The sequence below is a fragment of the Amphiura filiformis genome, chromosome 4 (genome assembly GCF_039555335.1).
Source record: "Amphiura filiformis chromosome 4, Afil_fr2py, whole genome shotgun sequence".
NCBI lineage: Eukaryota > Metazoa > Echinodermata > Ophiuroidea > Amphilepidida > Amphiuridae > Amphiura > Amphiura filiformis.
Window position 1 is genome coordinate 37,712,856 of NC_092631.1, and position 13,297 is coordinate 37,726,152.

General features: G+C 35.1%; 1 protein-coding gene across 1 annotated transcript; it reads left to right on the forward strand.

Annotated features, from left to right (window-relative positions):
- The first annotated feature begins 3,543 nt into the window (after positions 1–3,543).
- LOC140150858 (microfibril-associated glycoprotein 4-like) lies at positions 3,544–13,297 on the forward strand. Its single transcript, XM_072173005.1, has 6 exons — positions 3,544–3,794; positions 6,696–6,844; positions 7,802–7,935; positions 10,006–10,139; positions 11,185–11,277; positions 12,702–13,297. The coding sequence occupies exons 1-6, from the start codon at positions 3,638–3,640 to the stop codon at positions 12,857–12,859; spliced, it is 825 nt and encodes a 274-aa protein (XP_072029106.1). The 5' UTR covers positions 3,544–3,637; the 3' UTR covers positions 12,860–13,297.

Below are 13,297 nucleotides of genomic sequence, written 5' to 3' on the forward strand. Positions count from 1 at the left end.
GGAAAGAGCAATGTGTATTATGTATAGGTAAACGGACAGTAACTGCAGTATGTTGACCTTTCATATTGAAGATATGGATTTTTTTCCCAAACATTTTTTTTTTTTTTTTTTTTGGATTTTGGGGAAAAAATCCATATCTTCAATACGGAAGATCAACATTTTCAATTGATCGTCGGCTTTTTATCCCACCTACATACACTTTAAGTATAAATCATCAGATTTATAAAGTTTACTTCGAGTACTGTTAAATATCAAAAATGTCAATTTTTAATCATTTGCCATAAAATGTGTATTACATTGCGAATTTCAAAAAATCAAAATTATTTGATATCAGAAGGACATTCTTCGTATTCAGGATGCAATTCGATAGGTCTGATGTGCTCTAATGTCACACAATAAATACTGTCCAAACGTTCATACCCCACCCCTGAAAACAGTCTGTGTATGTGTTTTTCATAATACAGTACGTTTTCATGACTTTTATCATTAATAAGCCGACATTTAATTTAGAGATTATTTAAACATTTTGCATTTAGAAATGAAGAATATCCTGATGGGGCGCAGCCTCGGAAGAATATTCCACAACTTTAAATATAAACTTTATTTTTCCCGCTATCCATGTCATCCCGTTCTCAGAAAAATCCAGCTATGCCACTTCATAATGAAGTTATGTGGCATACCAAATACTAAGTATTAAGTTGACCTCAATGTTTATCAACAAAGCCAAGGGACTGGTATATCGATGTGCTTGAGCGAACTGCTTACACTGTTCAATATCTTTATTGTGACGTGGCGGGAGGTTTAAAAGCACGGGCCCTGAATAAAATATGATGCGCGCGCATACTGCCAGGCAAAAACAAACCAAAAACAAAACAATGGAAATTGTGATGATACGTGCACATATATACTGCCAGGCAATGACGTTAGAAATCACAGGTTAACCTTTCCCGGGGTAACTTTTATATAAGCTGCGATAATCGGGGAAGGACATTAGGCTTCTGATTACCACTTTTCTAAGCCTCGAACCTGGCCTAAATGTCGTGAAAGGAAGTAGGCTGTAACCTATTATTGCGGAGGTGTATTTTTAGGCCCAAGCAACATGTGCTTTACTAATCAATATTAACAATTTCTTCATTATATCGAATGGCATATGTCCTGTATAGCTGATGGCAGACAATTACACATAAAGTTGACATATGAGTCATTTTCTGAAAACTATACAATGCTCTGAGCATGTATTGGAGACTTGTGTTAAAACCTTTCTCATGTCTGAAACAGATTAATAGAGTAGCAAAGTACACTGATCAACATGCCTTTTGTTTGAAGCATATCAGACATGGCGTTATCATAATCAATTTGAATATATATTTTCTATGCATCTTATTGTTTTTATCAATAAGTAGCTAATGAGCTAATATGACTGAAAAGGCTCACGAATATGCAATTTTGCCGATATTTGGCAAAAACAATTGAATGCAAACACTGATAGGTCATAATCCCCTCCGACATCCCAGAAATTGCTGCTTTTTAAGGTTGGTCTTAACCCAGGAGTTATGGAAATTTTTGGGCCTCATAACTGCTAAATTATTGGTTTGAAGTATATAAAAGTATACATATTTAGAATGGCAAAGACTTGGTGGTGAATTCATCTGTAAGGTCAAATTTGTGCAAAAATGATCATATTTTGAGAAATTGTGCCAATTTTTTTTCGGACCGACCACGTAACACGTAACCAAAAAATTCTTCAGTAAAATTTTTTTATTAGTTTTTATAAACTAGATTAAAATATCTAGGACCCGTTTTTTTTTAAATTTTGACTAACTTTTTACTCAAGATTTTTTTGTTACGTGGTCAAAAAGAAAAAAAATGGGCCCCCAAAATAGTTTTTTTTAAATTTTATCCAAAAATGAGCATTTTTGCTCAAATTTGACCAAAGAGATGAATTCACCAAATCTATGCAATTCTATATATACTTTTATCCCAGACTTTTATACACTTTAGATCAACATTTAGCAGTTATGAGGTCCAAATGTTTCCGTAATTCCAGGGTTAAGACCACCCTTAAGGTTAGCAACTATTTTAAATTGTTGCGATTTGGTAGTTCTCAGCATCTTGCAAATGGTATAGTGATCTTTGGCAAAAATTGCATTGATCATTTCATAGCGAGTGTGTAGAAGAATTCAAACATCACAGATATACTTTTATAGGCCCTGTGGTTCTTTAGTTATGTTGTAAAGAGGGCTGAAACAACAACACTTTTGTAAAACGTACATAACTCATTAACCAAAAAAAACCCGGTTTAATATCCTCATAATTTCTTACAAACTAACTATCTGTAACCGGTTTAACATCATCTTAATTTTCTACGAACTAACTATCTGTATAACCGGTTTAACATCATCATAATTTCCTAACGGAAGTTCAATGCGTATGGTTATTTTCACAATCAATGAGGGTCAAAATTTTAAACTGTATTGATATTTTTACTAGATTCATATGAATTAAATTTGGAAAAATTCAACCTTTTTGAGCTCCAAGTATAAGCTTACAGATAAGTTGGAATAACCATTGCATAGTGGGCAAATATGAGCTAAACCTCAATTTTTAAGGTAAGCCATATTTTCGTAATGTAGCCGATTTTTTGCAAATAAACTTTACAGCGTTAAATTAATAAGTATTGACAAAATCAAATTCAAACCTAAACATGATTTAAAGATGTTTTTTAATATTTTAAAATATGCCAAGAAGGTCAAAAGAAACTCCCTGTCCAAAAGTTCCCTAATAAGGTTGATCTGAACCCTGGAATTATGGAAACTTTCGGGCCTCATAACTGCTACATTGTTGGTGTAATGTATATAAAAGTATATATATTTAGAATGGCAAAGACTTGATCAATTCATCTGTGAGGTCAAATTTGGGCCACTTTTGGCCCCAAAACTCCAAACGGCCCACTTCTTTTTCGTTAAACGTAAGAAAAAAAAATTCTTGGGCCAAATTTTTTAAATTAATTTTTAAAAACTAGATAACAATATCTAGGAGCGTTTTTTTAATTTTTTTTTAATTTTGGAAACAGATACATGATTAGAGTGTTTGGAGTTTGGAGATTTTCACGCAAAACACCCAAATTTGCCCTCGGGCACATTTAAGGGCACCGTGCCCAAATGTGCATTAGTCTCCAAAACCACTGAAAAGTACCCCAAACCGTGGCATATCCGCAATCCCCACGCAACCCTAATAATATTAAAAACTTCCCCTGGCATAATATAGATCTACTATGTTACCAATTCTTTAACTATAGTTTAATCTAGCCTTATATAATTACAACAATGCTTAATCGTATGTAAATTGAGCAGTGAAATTATTACAAGAACTTCATGATCATTTCAATGAACCACACTTAGCTTGTTAAAGCGCACGCAGATCAAGTCTTCTATTTTTGAACTTTACTCTGCCGATCTTAATGAGCTCTTCCGTGTATGAATCACAGTCAAATTGGCTATATCTGACATCAGGACATTACTTAAAGTTCAGTTTCGTGTGACTACGCCTTTCGTGACGTGCCTTCAAGGGGACAGCATCGTGTAAAACCAGTCTCTGCCATTTTTTCTTCAGACGGTTACTTAATAAGTTCATTACGATGTTACGTTTATTAGTTATATCTGTCTTCTTATTTGCTGCGACGGATGCTTTCGTCCAGTCAATCGTAACTGGGACACTCACACCTGGCAACCCCGGTCCTCCAACAAGCACTTGTGGATGCTGTAATGGCTTATTCGGCGGCATCTCAGGCTCATGTAAGTGTTTAAATCTTGATTTTGAAAGGTATTGTAGCTTATTTAATTTGTGAGGCAGGTAAATGCAATACTGTTGTTGAACTTATTGTAAGTATTGCATTCTACATGTAGGGCTTATATTGGAGGGCAACGTTTCTTATTAAATAAACGCGGTGTAGTTCCAGTTCCGGGGTTCCAGTAAACCACATAACGTTACAGAAAAAGTTTAAATGTCGTGTTATATACAGGAAAAGTGTAGGCCTAAAAACGTTTTAATAGCATTCAAAAACATTTTTGACAACTTACACCTTGCTCCATTATAATGTGATATAAGTGTTGACAAATTATTTGCCAAAATGTTTGTTAAAAACATTTTACAATGTTATTTTGGCAACAGTTTTAAAATATTCGTGTAGCGTTGTCGTTATGAAGCGTTTTCATGACCTTTTAAAACGTTTTCATGACCTTTTAAAACGTTTTCATGACCTTTTAAAACGTTTTCATGACCTTTTAAAACGTTTTCATGACCTTTTATATGACAGACATTTTAAATGTTATTAAAACGTTTTGATCAAAACCAGAACAAGTTTATAACACGTTTAAAACATTTAAAAAATATTTTTGTGTTTGCGGGGATTAATTCACCCACGTTTTTTTCACGTCAGTAGCACGATGATGTTAAAATAAGCTTATAAAATAATATTATCCTCATTAATAACATGAATGTTCTTTAACGCCTACATGTTAATAATGACGTGAATGCATTAAAACTAGAAAGCAAGCAACAATGTTTGCCGGTACTTTGCAAAGCTTGTTAACACTGCATAAATAAATCTCGATGAAAGTTCGTAATTTTAACACGTTAGGCCTATTAGTTTTTAGCTTTAGGCCATATATCCTCTAATTTCAAGGATTTAAATTAAATCCCAAGGGATTGTGATTAGGGACCAATCATGTATTAGATTTAAAATTAAACTTTTAAGATTTAAAATTCACATCTATAAGATTAATTTTAAATCTAAAATTTGATTGGTCCCTAATTGGCAGTCATAAGGATTTTTTTTAGTGAAATATCCCTGAAACACGTCACATGAAACCCGTTATTGCATTCACGACCCGGGTTCATGACATGTCGACATCTGCATCATTGATATCGACAAAACAATAATAAATGTTTAGTTTTTCAGTTTTTGCGTTAAAGCGAGTTGGAGGGGAGCGTGACCTATCGGTATTCGCGCTCATAAATTATATTGAGTCAAGTAAAGATGAAAGTCATGAAAGGTGTGAGTAAGGAGGCCGACAGGCTTGATATAAGGGGTGTCAATTCTGCTCCATGTCCACTTTCTCAGGAAGGGAGAAACACCCAAAACTTTCATGTTGGTATATTTCGTCCATAATTCCAAAACTACATGACCTATGGAAATATAAATACGATTACTGGCTTTCTTGACTAATATCCTATAACATCGAGGTATTATATTAGTTAAATGACCAAACCTAACCAAATATGGTTCCTGCCATCCGACCCGCCTTAAGGGAACTACATTTTCCGAACTACTTTTAGTTCGTTATAAACTTGACTTTGAGAATCAATACATTATTTATTTCAGTCAGTTGCTGTCTGTGTGTATGCCGGGGGGGGGGGGAGGGGCACTGTTAAGGCACTGTTATGCCTGATAATATAGGCCCCCTACTCTTAAAATATGAACTATTCAAAATGAGCAGACTTTTTTTTTTCAAAATAAAAGGATTTTCTCATCAAAATAACAAAAAACTCATCAAATTTTATAGGATTGCCTTGCATTTTAAAGAAACTGAATTGGTTCTTGTCAAAAATGACCAAAAAATGGAATTTGAATAGTTTGTCTTTGTCAAAATAAAATGGATAACCTTGTTAATAATGAGTTGGAGATCTTGTAAATTTGAATACCGTAAAACCTCGTTTACACGCATATATAGAGTGCTTTTTGTGAAAGCTAAATTAATGCAGACGCCATCAATCGACAAAATTATAATATTATTGAACTTGAGCAAATTAATTACCGCTACAAACATATATTACAAACAAGTGCTATTGTAAGACCAATCTATTGTATTGGCATATTTACGGCTGTCTCGTATTAATTAACTTTCACCAAAAACACTCTATATGCTTGTAGACGAGGTTTTACGTTATTATAGTTAATAAAATTACTTGTTAAAATAAAACGGAAACTATTCATTTTGATAAGATTGTGGGTTCAAAATGAAAATATACCTAATAAAAATGAACAATATCAAAACGAATAGTTACTGCAAATGAAGAGGGATTCTTTAAAAAAAAGTTCATTGTACGAAATTAGAGTGTACATCATGCAAAATATTGAACCACAAAAAACGTCATTAACGGAAGTATTCGTTTTGAGTAATTTGTAATAATAATTAAAAATAATTTAGTTGACGGAATTGGTGTCGGTTTGAAATGCACCTAATTAATTAGCTTCTTAATTAGCTTCCGTAATTGATCAAAACAGAATGAACAGGAAATAAGTCCCATTCAGTGATTTGCTCATCCGGACGGTCCTAAAAATCATCAACATTTATATACTGACAGTAAATTAGCTACATGTATTTGAACGTTGCTTCAACTTCATCAATACTGCTGTTTTCTTCGTTTTTTGCCAAATTTTTCTTTTCAAAAATACCAAATGGCAATTTGAATGACTAAAATCCTTCATTTTTAAGCAATTTGAATTTGTTCATACTTGTGCTGGGATTTACCTAAATTATTATTTCTTCAACATCGCAAATAGTATTTACCTAAATATTCTTTTGTATACTCTTCCTTACTAGTTATTTTTGTTCCTTTCTTAATTAATTTATTATTATTATTTTTTTTTAAAAATTAATTACCGGTAAATCATTTATTTGATCTCTACCCAGCCCCTATTCCTATGCCAAAGGATTGCCGGGATATCAAGGATTTAGGCGGTGGAAAAGACGGTATCTATACTATCTTCCCTACATGGACAGATACATGTGAGGGCGTCAAAGTGTGGTGCCAGCAGGGACGTGATGGTGGCGGTTGGTTGGTAAGTAGGCATACTTTGATCAGCTCGTAATCGGCGGGCCTTAAATAACATCGCGGATTAATATCAAAATATTTTATTTTGAGAATTTTCTTGTGACATTTCGCCAGAAGCATCACGAATTATTAATTCAAGTCCTACTTTATCTACTTACTTTAACACACAAAATAAAGACCAGACAGGTCAACTAAGAGCACTCTTAACATGCTTAACGTGTGTCTACTTTCGGCATAGTGGTAAAAGCCTAAGTTCCCGCCTATTATGAGCTGATCAAACTAAAAGTAAACATTGTATTTGTCAGGTATAGGATTTATATCAAAATAATATATACACGCTTCAATAATTAATTATAAGTAGGTCAAATTTGAAAAATGTAAGTTTTAAAGTTTTAGGAAACTTACAGATATAGATTTTTCATTATGGCATGGCATTGATTGGAATCCGCTTGCAAACAATCAATGAGATCACTGTTTGAAAATAATACTATTAAATTTTTATGCATTTTAAAATGTCTTTTTCTTGGTTTCGCGAATACAAAATGAGATTCGGTAAAATTGTCCTGCAAGAAATGCGCGTGTAGGAAACATGTTTTTATTTAGCCTATTTGCAATAACAATATCACTGGCTACAAAGTGTACAAAAAGTCCCAAAATGTCAGGATTTGTGAGCGTTGCGAGCAAAAAAATCAGGTTTTTGTATGGGTTTATCGTCAAAAAATGTCCAAATTTTGGAAAGTCCACTTTTCACAAAATCGCCCCCCCCTTGGGAAAAAAAGTCCACTTTTTCAAAATCAGCACCCCCCAAAAAATCGCCTGACTGGCTATGATGTTTAGATAAAATGGAACGAACCCATCATACTATTGTTTTGATTGATTGATGGTGCGTATTAAATATAGCTCCATATAAGATGTTAGTCCATGTGAAGTCATTAAATTGAACATTTGTTTTTTTATATTATAGGTATTCCAGAGACGTACAGATGGTCGCGCGGATTTCTTAAGAAACTGGGAAGAATACAGGAATGGATTTGGCAAACTCTCACAAGAATTCTGGCTCGGAAATGAAGTCCTTTATCATATCGCTATGGGAGACCAGTAAGTATATTCCATATGATTATGTGTTAGCGCATTCTGAGGATTTGCGATGAAATATGAATTTATCACCTGCCGAGGATCATCTTGGACAAAATTTTGTGTTATCTAAAATAAATTTTAAACACTAGTTTATGCAATCTTATTGGTTCTTAGCCGTGTTATATGACACGATATAACACAGCTCAGCTCGTGCGAGTCGACGCGATACTCGGACATTGAATCGGAAGTGCATAGCTACAACGGGACTGATCGATTTTAAGCCCTAGGTAAATCCTTGTAAAATGTAGGATTTAATTTGATCAAAATTTGATATACTTATAATTAATATTTTTTTATTTGAGTTGAAGTATTTAAGAATGAGAATAAATGTACTGTTTTTAGCCGACGTGCATACCTATTGTCTTATAACACAGGCGACTTCATTTTTGGCGTAAAACAACTCGCCTTGTTATTCTACTTAAAATAATGAAGTTGCCCGTGGTATATGAGACGATAATATGCAAGACAGCAGCTAATACATTTATTCTCGACTGAGCAGAGCTTTTTAAATTACAGTTCAAACAGTGACGTATATGGTAGCCGCCCGGGGTAACCGGGGAGTGGAGGAATAAGAAGGGGGGGAGAATGTCCCACAGGAGGTAGGGGGGTGTCAGACGTCCTTTACTACACCAGTGCTTGAACCGTAATTAAATAAAGTTGAAATAAGTTAAATTTAAAAGACCTATACTTGACTGGTAACGTGACGTTTCCTTTGGGTAATTGATGACGACATACAGGTCAGAAATAGGGATTACGTGTCTGTCAAATCTATTTTTGGCTAGTATTATCAGTCATCCAAATGAAGTAAATGAGTAGGAACGTTATTGCCACGGTATTAAACATAGGCAGATAACTTTAATAAGTTGTGTTGAAGGTATGAAGTTTTTAAAAAGTTCTTCTGAAAAAAAAATCAGAAGGGATACCAAGCCTTAATTTTTCGTCATGCTGGACGTTTCACACGTCGTTGCATTCTTTCATGCATTAACAAAATTGATAGCGACGAGCAACAGTTTTTTCTACACCGCCCTTTGCATTATATAGACCAATGAGGGCGATTTTCTAATTTTAATGTTTTACTGTAATACAGTGGAAAACCCTTTTGACATTGTTGCTATACTCGCTCGCTGCCATTCAACTATTTAGCACGTTATCGAGGAATGCTTTATATCATTGGGAGTTTGACATAGTGCAGAATACGGATTCGTCTCTTTATTAAATTCACGTTACGCACGAATTCTCTTCTTAGAACATGTATCAGCGATGCAGCACTATCCCATTAACATGATTAACTAACCCTCTATATCGCTCTCTTTCACCACTTATCACTGGCTGAATAATGAAAGTGACTCAAGTCAGCGCAAGATTAAGTCCATATTTGGCATATCAACCCCTGTTTATTTTCTTACACGGAATAAATCGTCATACCTAAACCAACCAAAAGACATGTGACGTCAGATTCGTACGCTGCCTTAAGTTGGTTTCCTGACATTCCACCGTTCAACATTAATGTCGCCCTCTGAATCTGGCTCTCGTGTGTGGTCCCTTATTCTATAATTGCCCTTTTCAGTAAACCCCATAAGCCTTTGCGAGTACACCTGAGATGTCGTCATTTTACGTCACGCCGATCTTCGCCGATGCGCACATCGTTTAGCGAACATCGTTGCTGATGCACATTGCAAGTCGGTGTGACGTCGTCAAATGACGACATCTCCGGTGTAGGCTACTCGCAAAGGCTTATGGGATTTACTGAAAAGGTCAATTCAAATGAAGTAATGCGAAACATGAATTTAACAAAGAGACGAATCCGTATTCGGCGCTCTGTCAAACGATTTACCTGCTATTTGTCGTTTTCAATAAACAGGGGGAAAGAACTAAAAAAGAAGAAGAAAACGAAAAAAAAAATTGTTAGTTATGATAAGATTGATGAAGGCAGACATTGAGGCTCAAGGACTTTGTATTGTCTTCTTAATTTCGTATATCATTTAGTCTAATCTGTAAATAATTTCCATAACTTATTTTCTTTTTCTAAAGAATGGAACTAAGAGTGGAACTTCAGGACTTCCAATTCAACGAGGTACATGCCAGGTATTTCCGGTTCAGCATTGGTGATGAATCAACGAATTATACTCTTTCTGTCGCAGGATATGACCCAAGCTCAGATGCAGGTACGAATATGTCACGTTATGTTTGGGCATTAATGTTAGGCTATCAGAGTTATGGCAAAAACAATAAAAATAAAATGTTACAAATAAAAAAACCGATTTAATTGCAGTGATGTAGTGGTCACCATTAACGCTTATATGACGCCGTATATGCACTACTAAAAATATAAAATATATTTCTAAGCATTTTTCAAAAACAGCATTGTAAAAATCAGATGAGTGTCATTTCCATTCAGTCATGTTCGGTATCAGAACACTTGTACCAATGAAAAAACAAACTTTTGGCAGCATCACGAGAACAAAAAAGAAAGAATGCAAAACCGCGATTGTTAGATTCTGATGTTTTAAGTATTTTGAGTAGTAGTTCAACAGCCTAGTTCACGTAGAGGAAAACAGGTTTCAATTCATACGCGCGTTTAGGCAGAGACAACGATTAAGCAAGTACTACACTGTAAATTCAAGTGTTTAGGGGTTCTGTAACACTTTTTAAACACTGCAAGGTGTTTAATTTTTCATCTACACAGTAAACACTAAACACCAAAGTAAACAAAAAGTAAGCAAATGTTTACAAAGTAAACACATGTGCATTTACTTTCTAAACAATATGAAAGTAAGCATGTTGAAATGTTTAGAATCTAAATACTCTCATGTGTTTACTCTTTGTGTTTATGTGTTTACTTTGGTGTTTAGGTGTTTAGGTGTCCTATACCTTTACTGTGTAAATGAAAAATTAAACACATTGCAGTGTTTAAAAAGTGTTACAGAAACCCTAAACACTTGGATTTACAGTGTAGTAATACATTCATATTCGTACAATATTGAAGTCTTAACATGTTAAATGTTTGCACACACTGTAATTCAGCCTATGGCTGCGAAAATAATTCAAATAAACCTGTAAAGAAAATGAATGAAAATGTCGTTTTATTATTGCTATATCTGATATTGGCGGTTATTTTGTTCTTCCTGCATGTTTTTAAAAGCTTATATTAGTAGAAGTATTTAAGCAAGTTGATGAGCTTTTCATTTTCTATGTTTTTTAAATGCATAGGTGATGCAATGAGTGGACACAATGGACAAGCATTCTCAACATGGGACAATGACAATGATCGTTGGACAAAGAACTGTGCGGCCGAGTATGGAGGTATGTAAACGTGTAAACATTCCTTGTGGTTTTCTTATAACGACGAATACCGAATAAACATAAACCGTCCATTTGTATTATCCTGCCTGTAGAGGGCGATATATAGCCGTTTTTTTTACCACTGGACCTTTAAAATGTCTGTTTTTAATTTTGGTTTTGGTCACGTGATTTCCTATTACCGTAGTTAAGCTCTCTGCGGAAATTGAAAGCTTAATTGTCTCTTGAAGAAGAAGTTTTCGGTGTCCATTTTAGCGTCTAACGTAATCGTCTGACCGCAGAATTTCCTGTTAGAAGTTTAGTTGATCAACAGATGCCATTAAATTTCGCAGTCCAATATTTGCGAGAAGAGAGAGCAACCAGGTACAGCTACACCTGAAAGTGTGGTGTATATAATTATTTAAAAAATCTAACCGTGTGGGGATTATTTCTCTGTGAATAATGTAGAGCGTGAAATATTATTGACGGATATCATTAGATGACGAATTGGCACACATGCTTTTTGCATTTAAATTTGAACACATCTGCCACAAACGGTTAATTTTAATCTATTGAACAATAGAGAAACCTAAACCGAGAACTTGAAAATGCACATTGTCGCTTCTAGCGCTCGGCGAATTGCGTAAGGCACGGGTTGCATTGTAGGGATGGTTTATAGTCACCTGGTATTCGTCACTTTGCGCACTACGATATAACCATTCACCATTGTATGGTCTCCGGGGTACGGTGTTTTTTTTTTAAATATAGGCTAAAACAGTTCGGCTTTTAATTCATGATAGCTAAACGTCATCACGGCAACACCATCGGGTCCATTTTCCGTACTAAACATGCTAAATTAACGGGTTAAACCAGCGAGTAGTTGGGGAACGAAGAAAAATTGAGTCTCAGCATGCAGCAACACCCCTGCCCTCAAAGTTTGATCGACTCCCCCCGCCAGTAAGGTGGTAGACCATACTTCAAATAATTTTTGCCAACATGAGCGCAAGAGATGAACGCACGATTAACCCTAACTCTTTAATCTTACACTAGAAAACCATTGCGCATGCATGCATTCCACGTGATGACATGATGCAATCAGCCTAAGTCATATACACCCAAAACCAAGGAGTCGCTGGCCGGGTCAGCGGGAACACCCGTCTACAAATCGGTGATTTTGTGTGGGGTACCCGAGGGGTGTAAGGTTCGAATTCTGGGGTGCCAAGTAAACCACGTTTAGTGTTTGGGGTAAACCCTAGTTACCGGTATTCGAGCGTTTTAATATTAGAGCGTATTAGGGAAGTTGGTACAACTCACCAACGGGAACTTTACAATTTAAGTGGACTGGATCAATTGTATATAAAAAAAACCCACCACGTTTATTCTGAGTATTTTGTTACTACTTGAAATTGTAACTTACTATGCTTTTATATAACTTTGTCTTTTTATAGGTGCATGGTGGTACACCAGCTGTCACAATTCCAACCTCAACGGACTATATCTTCGTGGACCAACACGTGAATACGCCAAGGGTGTTGTGTGGAACCAATGGAGAGGATACAGCTACTCACTCAAACGAACCGAAATGATGATTCGTCCGCGTGTCTAATTTGAATTTTTCATAGACTATAGAAACTCATGATTGATAACATGTTTGTATCTTGTGATTTATCATTCAGTCACGTAGTCCGTGTACATTTACTTTATGCCAGCAGTGCTTAAGTGACATTTGCATCCGGAATATTATCAATGAAGGCAATTCAACTGACGGCCTACATGTCACTGGATGATTTCCAATCTTTAGAAAGATTCCCCAAGTTCACTACCCATCATTGAGTTATTAATATCAAAATATGATAAAACTCCTCCGAAACAAGTATTTCCTACAAAAAGTCAGGAAAGACCTGACATGTCTACATAGGCCCCTACTTAACGTAAATTTTAAATTATTATTATTAATATTTCAACTGTAACAAATCAGTAATTTATTCTGTTAGTTGAAATCCCAAAATGTATGGAATACAATAAAGTTTAACTTGGTCCAATA